Source organism: Penaeus monodon, unplaced genomic scaffold (genome assembly GCF_015228065.2).
Source record: "Penaeus monodon isolate SGIC_2016 unplaced genomic scaffold, NSTDA_Pmon_1 PmonScaffold_6971, whole genome shotgun sequence".
In the NCBI taxonomy this organism is placed as follows: domain Eukaryota; kingdom Metazoa; phylum Arthropoda; class Malacostraca; order Decapoda; family Penaeidae; genus Penaeus; species Penaeus monodon.
The window spans coordinates 1-11,202 of record NW_023662074.1 but is presented as its reverse complement, the minus strand read 5'-3'; the positions used below and the strand labels follow the sequence as shown (position 1 = coordinate 11,202).

Below are 11,202 nucleotides of genomic sequence, written 5' to 3'. Positions count from 1 at the left end.
GGTCGTCACGGCCCAGATTTTTGTTTGAACCCCCCGCATGGCTTGTGCGACTTGCGCCTGACAGTCCCTGTCGGCATCTACGATGAGTATTTAATCATTTCTATGTCCATGTGCTTTTACAAAGCAGCCCGGGTGCCGAATGACGCACGCGGTCACCTATCGAATTGGAGATCCGTGCTTTTTTCAGAGAACAGACGAACGTGACGTAGTTTGGGGACGGTCTGTACCGACAGGACGTGACCGGTTGAGAGGAATTCTCACAAATGAGAGTTTAATGACGGGTATTCGCAGATGTGACGCTTTTTAATGTCAAAAACCCGGTTTTGACCTCCGTCAACCTCGCTGGTGAGGCGCCACAGTGTGGGTGAGCGAGCGCGAGAGAGCGATCAAGAGAAAGGAGGGGCGGGATTAGTTGGCCGGGCTGATTTCCGGCTTGGCTTCTTCCTCTTCTCCCCTGCTTTTGCTTCCTGCCGTTTCTCTTCTTCTTCCTCTTCGTCGTCGTCATGGAGTTCGAGGCCGAGTTTGGCGGCCCGTTTTTTCCAGCGCAGGCGGGCGAGCAGCTGCAAGTCATCGGTTTCGTCCGCTTCGTCGACAATTTCGGTGCCGAGCAGGGTTTCCACCACGTCCTCGAGTGTGACCAGGCCGGAGGTGCCACCAAATTCACTGATCACGATGGCGATGTGGATGCGGTGGTCGAGGAAGTATTCGAGCAGGGTGGAGAGCGGCATGGTCGCGGAAACCGATTCGATGGGCCGGATGAAATCGGCGATGGTTTGATCGCTGGTTTCGCGGGCGTGTGCGAGCACGAGCTCGTCTTTGAGGATCATGCCGCTGACCTTATCGAGATTAAAGTCGGTACAGACGGGAATGCGGCTGAAGGGGCATTCGCCGATTTCATGGACCGCTTCACGCACCGTGAGGTCGTCCCGCATGGCGATGACCACCGTCCGGGGCGTCATGATATCCCGGGCGGTGAGCGACTCCATACGGAACAGGTTTTTGATAATGCGGGACTCATCTTCGTTGATGTGCCCTCCTGTTCGCCGATTTGGGCCATGGCGGCAAACTCGTCACGATTGAATCCGTGCGGCGTCTTTCCGCGGGAAACCAGTTTGGTGAGCAGTTCGCTGATAAAAATCAGCGGAAGCATGGCGCGGATGAGAAAGGCAATAAAGAGGGCGGTGGGAGTGGCCAGAGAGCGCCAGTGTACCGCACCCAGTGTTTTGGGGATGATTTCCGATAGAAACAGGATGAGCAGGGTCATGATGGCGGAAAACGCGCCGAAATAGGCGCTGCCAAACACCGAGGTGGCCTTGGCCCCGGAGCCGATGGCCCCGACGGTGTGCGCGATGGTGTTGAGGGTCAGGATGGCCGCGAGGGAGCGATCGATGTTGTGTTGTTTGAGCCGCCGAAGGCGATCAGCCCGGTGCGGATGGGTTTCCGCCAAGCCGGCAATAAAGCTGGGGGTGATGCTGAGCAGCACCGCTTCCGCGACGAGCAGAGAAAAGAAAACACCAGCGCGAGCAGGACATAGGTCAGCAACAGGACGAGGTCCTGATGGGTGTAGGCGCCTTCAACGATGACGGATGGGGCTCCGCCGCCCGCTGCGGTCGCTGGCAATACGCCTGACAAAAAAATAAGCAGCCCCGGAATCAGAGGGCTGAAAGTGAACAGACGCCTGGGGCTGAAGCTGGTTGCTCGTACGACGAAACGGGCTATTTGGTGCATATGGGGGTAATCTAACCGGTTTTCCGTTTAACGGAAGAACTAATTAACGATTTTCCGTTTAACGGAAACGGGTCAGGGGCGGGTGATGCGGACGCGGAACCGGTTAAACGGTTGGGCGGCGGTTCCCGAGACGGGCAGGGGGAGGTGGTGACGGTCCCCGATCCATAAAAATCATTGGTAAAAATGGCATTCCAGGCGGTTGCGTTGAGGTCGGGCTGGTGTTTTCCTCCACATTGTACCAGCGGGCGGTGCTGGAGAAAAAGCCGATCCGGGTGTGATCGATTTCCAGGTGAAAGCGGTCGAGGGCGTTGGTGGGATTGGTGTCGGTCACGTATTCGTAGGCGGTATTCTGGCCGTCGTTGTCGGGATCGTCGTCGCCATCGTACAGGTGTATGTTCTGGTAGCGGGTGATTTCCCACGCGTCATCGATGCCATCGTGATCGTCGTCGCGGAGGAGTTGGACGGGGTGAGCGGGGTGCGCACAGCGCGGCCGAGAGAGTCGCGGGCCTCCGCGTGAAGGATCAACTGGCCGGGCGGAAAGGTGGAAGTATCGACCTCGAGGCCCGGCAGGGGCTTGCCTTCGGCGTAGAGGACGAGCGAGGTAATGACGCCGGAAGGGGTGGTGGCGGTGAGGTTGGCGGTGAAGGTCTCGCCGTGAATGAAACTGCGTTGCGGCTGGGGAAACACGAGTGCGATGTCCATGGCGTGATTGTCGACGGTAAACGGGATGTCGAGCTGGCCCTGGGTGGCGACCGCGGTACCCTCGCTGGCCACGAGGCTGAGGGTGTGCGGGCCGTCGGCGAGCCCGGTGGTATCGAGGTTGAAGGTTTGGCTCAGGGTTGGCCGTCCGGCGGCCACGTAGACCATGCCCCGCCCGGTGATGCTGTTTTGGTTGGAGGCGAGGGGGCCGTCGTAGTTGGTGTTGTCGAGAAACACACCGCTGACATCGAAATCGACGGTGATGTTGGATCCGTCGTATCCCGGGGTGTTGGCTTCGAGGTAAAACAGGGTCAGGTCATTGAATCGAAATTGCGGAAGTACTTTGCCGAGCAGCCACTGGGGGCCTGGAGGTTGGGGTCGTCGTTGATGGCATTAAATAATTTGACGGTGAGATCCGGCGGGTTTCGCTGCCGCCGGCAGCGAAACCCGCCGGGATCTCACCGTCAAATTATTTAATGCCATCAACGACGACCCCAACCTCCAGGCCCCCAGTGGCTGCTCGGCAAAGTACTTCCGCAATTTCGATTCAAATGACCTGACCCTGTTTTACCTCGAAGCCAACACCCCGGGATACGACGGATCCAACATCACCGTCGATTTCGATGTCAGCGGTGTGTTTCTCGACAACACCAACTACGACGGCCCCCTCGCCTCCAACCAAAACAGCATCACCGGGCGGGGCATGGTCTACGTGGCCGCCGGACGGCCAACCCTGAGCCAAACCTTCAACCTCGATACCACCGGGCTCGCCGACGGCCCGCACACCCTCAGCCTCGTGGCCAGCGAGGGTACCGCGGTCGCCACCCAGGGCCAGCTCGACATCCCGTTTACCGTCGACAATCACGCCATGGACATCGCACTCGTGTTTCCCAGCCGCAACGCAGTTTCATTCACGGCGAGACCTTCACCGCCAACCTCACCGCCACCACCCCTTCCGGCGTCATTACCTCGCTCGTCCTCTACGCCGAAGGCAAGCCCCTGCCGGGCCTCGAGGTCGATACTTCCACCTTTCCGCCCGGCCAGTTGATCCTTCACGCGGAGGCCCGCGACTCTCTCGGCCGCGCTGTGCGCACCCCGCTCACCCCGGTCCAACTCCTCCGCGACGACGATCACGATGGCATCGATGACGCGTGGGAAATCACCCGCTACCAGAACATACACCTGTACGATGGCGACGACGATCCCGACAACGACGGCCAGAATACCGCCTACGAATACGTGACCGACACCAATCCCACCAACGCCCTCGACCGCTTTCACCTGGAAATCGATCACACCCGGATCGGCTTTTTCTCCAGCACCGCCCGCTGGTACAATGTGGAGGAAAACACCAGCCCGACCTCAACGCAACCGCCTGGAATGCCATTTTTACCAATGATTTTTATGGATCGGGGACCGTCACCAACCTCCCCTGCCCGTCTCGGGAACCGCCGCCCAACCGTTTAACCGGTTCCGCGTCCGCATCACCCGCCCCTGACCCGTTTCCGTTAAACGGAAAATCGTTAATTAGTTCTTCCGTTAAACGGAAAACCGGTTAGATTACCCCCATATGCACCAAATAGCCCGTTTCGTCGTACGAGCAACCAGCTTCAGCCCCAGGCGTCTGTTCACTTTCAGCCCTCTGATTCCGGGGCTGCTTATTTTTTTGTCAGGCGTATTGCCAGCGACCGCAGCGGGCGGCGGAGCCCCATCCGTCATCGTTGAAGGCGCCTACACCCATCAGGACCTCGTCCTGTTGCTGACCTATGTCCTGCTCGCGCTGGTGTTTTCTTTTCTCTGCTCGGTCGCGGAAGCGGTGCTGCTCAGCATCACCCCCAGCTTTATTGCCGGCTTGGCGGAAACCCATCCGCACCGGGCTGATCGCCTTCGGCGGCTCAAACAACACAACATCGATCGCTCCCTCGCGGCCATCCTGACCCTCAACACCATCGCGCACACCGTCGGGGCCATCGGCTCCGGGGCCAAGGCCACCTCGGTGTTTGGCAGCGCCTATTTCGGCGCGTTTTCCGCCATCATGACCCTGCTCATCCTGTTTCTATCGGAAATCATCCCCAAAACACTGGGTGCGGTACACTGGCGCTCTCTGGCCACTCCCACCGCCTCTTTATTGCCTTTCTCATCCGCGCCATGCTTCCGCTGATTTTTATCAGCGAACTGCTCACCAAACTGGTTCCCGCGGAAAGACGCCGCACGGATTCAATCGTGACGAGTTTGCCGCCATGGCCCAAATCGGCGAACAGGAGGGGCACATCAACGAAGATGAGTCCCGCATTATCAAAAACCTGTTCCGTATGGAGTCGCTCACCCCGGGATATCATGACGCCCCGGACGGTGGTCATCGCCATGCGGGACGACCTCACGGTGCGTGAAGCGGTCCATGAAATCGGCGAATGCCCCTTCAGCCGCATTCCCGTCGTACCGACTTTAATCTCGATAAGGTCAGCGGCATGATCCTCAAAGACGAGCTCGTGCTCGCACACGCCCGCGAAACCAGCGATCAAACCATCGCCGATTTCATCCGGCCCATCGAATCGGTTTCCGCGACCATGCCGCTCTCCACCCTGCTCGAATACTTCCTCGACCACCGCATCCACATCGCCATCGTGATCAGTGAATTTGGTGGCACCTCCGGCCTGGTCACACTCGAGGACGTGGTGGAAACCCTGCTCGGCACCGAAATGTCGACGAAGCGGACGAAACCGATGACTTGCAGCTGCTCGCCCGCCTGCGCTGGAAAAAAACGGGCGCCAAACTCGGCCTCGAACTCCATGACGACGACGAAGAGGAAGAAGAAGAGAAACGGCAGGAAGCAAAAGCAGGGGGAGAAGAGGAAGAAGCCAAGCCGGAAATCAGCCCGGCCAACTAATCCCGCCCCTCCTTTCTCTTGATCGCTCTCTCGCGCTCGCTCACCCACACTGTGGCGCCTCACCAGCGAGGTTGACGGAGGTCAAAACCGGGTTTTTGACATTAAAAAGCGTCACATCTGCGAATAACCCGTCATTAAACTCTCATTTGTGAGAATTCCTCTCAACGGTCACGTCCTGTCGGTACAGACCGTCCCCAAACTACGTCACGTTCGTCTGTTCTCTGAAAAAAAGCACGGATCTCCAATTCGATAGGTGACCGCGTGCGTCATTCGGCACCCGGGCTGCTTTGTAAAAGCACATGGACATAGAAATGATTAAAATACTCATCGTAGATGCCGACAGGGACTGTCAGGCGCAAGTCGCACAAGCCATGCGGGGGGTTCAAACAAAAATCTGGGCCGTGACGACCGGTTTAGAGGCCCTCAAGATTCTTCAACAGGAGTTTCCTCATCTGGTCATTCTCGATCCCAACCTGCCGGACATTGATGGCTTCCGCCTCATTGCCGACATTCGCGAAGAATTCTCACGGGATGAAATGCCCATCATGGTGGTGGCCAAAGATCCCACCGAGGACACCGCGATCAAAGCGATCGAGCAGAAGCCAACGACTACCTCGCCAAGCCGTTTATGGTGGCGCTGCTGTCCGAACGCATCCACACCACGATCGCGGCCTACAGCCACCATCACGACATGCTCGAAGCGGAGCGGGTGCAGGCCATCCTCCTCAACCTGGACGACACCGTGCACAGTATCGCCCGCACCCTCACCGCGGCTCTGAGCGAAATCGAACCGCTGGTGCTCAACGATGAGGGCATCCCGGAACTTGCCAACGCCCAGATCCTGTCGGCGTTCAAGCGGGTGCGGGACGCCCACGACTTTCTACAGCAAATCCCAAAAGCGATGATCACGAGGTACCCTCGCTGATCATTCCGCACCCCTGAACACCTCCCGCCGCTGGTTGGCACCCCGGATTCTCCTGACGAGTTTCGCCGCCGACTCCGTCTCGGGGGGCCAACCGCGGCACTTTTTTCCCTCTCCCTCCGCCGGCCACCAGCCCGGCCCGGTCTACCTCCCGGCGTACGCCCGGGGACCTCCTCGGCAATGATCTGCAGGCCTTCTTTCACCACCGCGTCCGGTCGCGAGTGATTGATGCGAATGCATTCGTGCCGATGCCGCCAGTCGGCATCCTCGTCTCCGAAAAAGAAGTAGTGGCCCGGGACAACAATCACCCCGCGCGCTTTCAACCGCTCGTACAAATCGCTTGCGGTAATCGGTAAATCCGACACCACAACCACAGGAACATCGCGCCCTCGCTCGCGTGAATCGCATACGGCAGGTCGTCGTCGAGAAAGTCGTTGAGCCACCCCACCGCCTGCTCGGCTTTGCGCTGATAAAACGGCCGGATCACATCCCGGCACAAGGGGAGAATGCGGTCGTCAGCCAGCAACGGCGCCACCAGCTCCTGCCCCAGATTGCCGTTGGCCAGACTGACACCGCGTTGATCGAGGACAGCGCGTCAATCACCGCTTCGTTCGCAATCACGATCCCGGTGCGGGTGCCTGGCAAGCCCAGCTTGCTCAAACTCAAACTTACGATCAGGTGCTGATCGAAAAACGGCACCACGTCCTTGAAAATGATACCGGGGAACGGCGCCCCATACGCGTTATCGATCAGCAGCGGGATCCCCCGGGCTTTGGCCAGCTCCGACAGCCGCTCAATCTCTTCGTTGGTCAGCACGTTCGCCGACGGATTGGTCGGGCGCGACACACAGATGGCCGCGATGTCGTCATCGATCTGCAAGGCATCAAAGTCGATGTGGTACTTAAACGTGTGCGCATCGATGACTTCGATCTTCGGGCGCCGCGCGGTGAACATCGAGCGGTCGAGGCCCTGGTCCGCATACCCGATGTACTCCGGACACAGCGGCAACAGAATTTTTTTAAACGTCCCGTCCTCAAACTCGCCCGCCAGCATGTTGAACAGATAGAAAAAAGCGTTCTGGCTTCCATTGGTGATGGCCACGTTTTTTTCGGTGATGCCCCAGTCGTAATGCCGATTTAAAAAATCGACCAGCGCGCGGATAAAGCCGGGCCGGCCTTTGGGCATGTCGTAGTTGACCAGCACCTCATCGAAGCGCTCGCCCTGCTCCAGCAGGTCGCCCACCAGCTCCCGCCACAGGGCCTGCACCTCCGGAACGCCCGCGGGATTTCCACCACCGAGCATGAGAAATTCCTGCTCGCCCGACATCGCCACCCCAGGTCGTCCATCAATTCGAGGATGCCAGTTCGCGCACACAACTTATTTCCAAATTTAGACAGTTCCAGATTCATGCGTTTCACCATAAACCCCGGCGCCCAAAACCCAAGGCGAAATCCACCTCAACCACCGCGGGCCGATCACCCTTTGGCCTCGCCCGCCTCCCCTTCTTCCCATCGCGCGCACAACCACAACAAATCCGACAGGCGATTCAAACCACACGACCAGGGCCGGATTCTCGACCGCCCCCTGCTCCACCAGCGCCACCACCCGGCGTTCCAGCCGCCGTGAGATCGTCCGCGCCACGTCGAGCGTCGCCCCCGCCCGGGTGCCCCGGGCAGAATGAATCCACCAGGCATCTCGATGATGTCTTCCAGCGCGGCACAGCGGGCGGTGATCGCCTCGACGTCGGCGTCGGCCATCGGCTCGGCATACGGACGGCCTTCAGACGCCAATTCCGCCCGGCCCGAAACAACTGCTCCTGCAGCTGCTTCAGCAAGTCGGCCAGTCCGGGACGCAACACTTCGCTTCGAGCCAGCCCGATCATGCTCACCAATTCGTCCAGCGTCCCGTACGCTTCCGGCCGCAATGAGGCCTTGGAAACCGTCTCCCCGGTGAACAATCGGGTCGTGCCACCGTCGCCGATCCCCGTGGTTATGCTGAATTTCGCCATGCCATTTGATAGAGAAATTCATATTGAATGTCGAACGATTCAGGGTATGATCTCCCGCCGTAAACCTCAAGGAGCAGAATAAAATATGGAAAAACAAACCCACGAATTCAAAACCGAAGTACAGCAACTCCTGGATCTGGTGATCCATTCGCTTTATTCAACCCTGACATTTTCCTGCGCGAAATCGTATCCAACGCGTCGGATGCCATCGACCGCGCCCGGTTCGAGGCCGTCACCAACGCGACCGTTGCCGAGCCTGATGGCGGTTGGAAAATAAAAATTACTCCCGACGAAGACGCCAACACCCTCACCATTTCCGATACCGGTATCGGCATGAACGCGGAGGAGATCGCGGCCAACATCGGGACCATCGCCAATTCCGGCACCCGTAAATTTCTCGAAGAACTGCAGAAGGGCGATGCCAAAGAGTCCCTCGAACTCATCGGCCAGTTTGGCGTTGGTTTTTACAGCGCGTTTATGGCGGCCGACAAAGTGACGGTGATCACCCGCCGCGCCGGCGGCGACGAAGCCGCCCTCAAATGGGAAAGCACCGGCGACGGCACCTACACCCTTGAACCCGCCGAACGCGACACCTTCGGCACCGACATCATCCTCCACCTCAGCGAAGGCAAGGACAAGTACCTCAAGGAATGGACCATCCGCGAGATCATCAAAAAGTATTCGGACTACGTCGCCTTCCCCATTGTCATGGACGTCTCCCGCGAAGAGCCCATCCCCCTCCCGAGGGCGAGGAACTGGCGAGGGCGAAGAGCCCAAAACCGAAACCGTGGTCAGCGAAGAGGTGCTCAACTCCATGAAGGCGATCTGGACCCGCTCCAAAAGCGAGGTCACCGACGAGGAATACAGCGAGTTCTACAAAGCGCAGTTCCACGACTACCAGGATCCCGCGGAAGTCATTCACTACAAAGCCGAGGGCAACATCGAATTCAACGCACTGCTGTACCTCCCGGGCAAACAGCCTTTCGACATGTTCAGCGAGCACTCCGAGCACGGCGTCCAACTCTACGTGAAGCGCGTGTTCATCATGGACAAGTGCAAGGACCTGCTCCCGCCCTACTCCGGTTTGTGAAGGGGGTGGTCGACTCCAGCGACCTGCCCCTCAACGTTTCGCGCGAAATTCTCCAGGAGGATGCGCTGATCCGTAAAATCCAGAAGAACCTGGTCAAACGCATCCTCAAAACCCTCGCCGAAACCAAAGAGAAGGATCTGGACAAGTACCTCGCCTTCTACGAGGAATTTGGCCGGGTCATCAAGGAAGGCGCTCACAGCGATCACGAAAACCGTGAAAAAATTCACGATTTGCTGTTGTTCGAATCGTCCAAAAACGACGCGGGCAAACTGATCAGCCTCAAGGATTACGTCGACAACATGCACCCGGATCAAAAGGAGATTTACTACATCTCCGGCACCAGCCGCGAAGCGGTGGAGAATTCACCCCTGCTCGAAGCGTTTAAATCCAAGGGCTTCGACGTGCTGTTCATGATCGATCCCATCGACGAATGGGTCATGCAGAACCTGAACAAGTACAGCGAGAAGGACATCAAAGCGGTGCACCGCGGCGAAGTCGATCTCGATTCCGAAGACGAGAAAAAAGAAAAGGAAGAGGCGCGCAAGGAGGCCAAAGAAAAGTTCAGCGACCTCACTGAACTCCTCCAGAAAAAACTCGATGACGACATCAAGGAGGTCCGCATCTCCGACCGCCTCACCGACAGCGCGGTCTGTCTCGTCGCGGATCAGTACGATATGGATCCCAACATGGAGCGGATCATGAAGGCCATGGGCCAGGAAGTGCCCAAGACCAAGCGCATCCTCGAGATCAATCCCGGCCACCCCTTCATTGCCGCGATTCAGGATCTCGCCAACAAAGACGCCGAAAGCAACAAGCTGGACGACTACGCCCACCTGCTGTTCGAACAGGCGCTGATCGCCGAGGGCTCCGCCCCCAAAGATCCCGCCCGCTTCTCCAAACTGCTCAGCGAAATGATGCTCGCACACAGCGGCGCGTAATCCAAACCTCCCGCCCACGGAACCACTACCTTTCGGCGTTGGTTCCGTGGGGGCGGGTTCTGCGGGTGCGCTGGTTTTGCAGGCGCGCTGGTCACAGCGTGCACGCTTCCCGATTCACCCCACCGCCACCAAGCCCCACCCACCTCGTCACCGAGGCGGCTACCGCGGCCCCGCCACACCACCTTCCACGTAGGCGCGCTGATCACAGCGTGCACGCCTCCCGATTCGCCCCACCGCCACCAAGCCCCCCACCTCGTCACCGAGGCAGCTACCGGCAAACATCACTGGCGGCTACGACTCGCGCTCTTTCTTCAACACGCCCTTTCATAAATTCCGCAAGCGGGATCCCATCACTGGGAACTGCAGACTGCCGATTGATACCCACCCCTCGATCCGTTGCAGGTCCCAGTCATACAACCCCAATGGATCATCATCCCGCAATCGCTCGACCTCAAATATCAGATAGTACGGCCGCGAGCCCTCTCCCGGATACCCTTTCTCCCTCAGTGTTTCCCTGGAAAAGATCCGAGGGCCCTTAGACACCACTCGAAACATCTGGCCACCCCGGGTGTACGCTCCGGCCCCATGTAAATAAAGGTACGACGCCCGGATAAATGAATCACTCAGCCGCACCGACCCTCTTCCGCTGTCCGTCCTGAAATTATATAGGCCAGCGGACTGCACCCAATCCAGGTGCTTGCGCCCGTTCACCCATCCCGAAATCACATACACCTCAGCAACCGGCTCCGCTCGAACCTGATCGTTTCTCTCGGTCAGTTGATCCCGTAAAGGCTCGGGCGGACGCCCTTGATGAATACGAAAAGTATGAAAAGAGTGCTGCTCTCGCTGGGTCGCTCGATTGCAAACATGCGCCACCACTTCTTTAGGAACCGCTGGACCCCTGTCCCGCCGTCATCACCTGACGGGACG

At 58.5% G+C, this 11,202-nt stretch overlaps 2 protein-coding genes across 2 annotated transcripts; one reads left to right on the top strand and one right to left on the bottom strand.

Moving 5' to 3' along the window:
• Positions 1-6,719: 6,719 nt before the first annotated feature.
• LOC119571577 (valine--pyruvate aminotransferase-like) lies at positions 6,720-7,562 on the bottom strand. The gene has a single exon (XM_037918823.1). The coding sequence runs from the start codon at positions 7,560-7,562 to the stop codon at positions 6,720-6,722; it is 843 nt and encodes a 280-aa protein (XP_037774751.1).
• A 680-nt stretch (positions 7,563-8,242) lies between these two features.
• On the top strand, positions 8,243-10,272 carry LOC119571576 (chaperone protein HtpG-like). Its single transcript, XM_037918822.1, has 2 exons — positions 8,243-8,288; positions 8,369-10,272. The coding sequence occupies exons 1-2, from the start codon at positions 8,243-8,245 to the stop codon at positions 10,270-10,272; spliced, it is 1,950 nt and encodes a 649-aa protein (XP_037774750.1).
• The last annotated feature ends 930 nt before the right edge of the window (positions 10,273-11,202 follow it).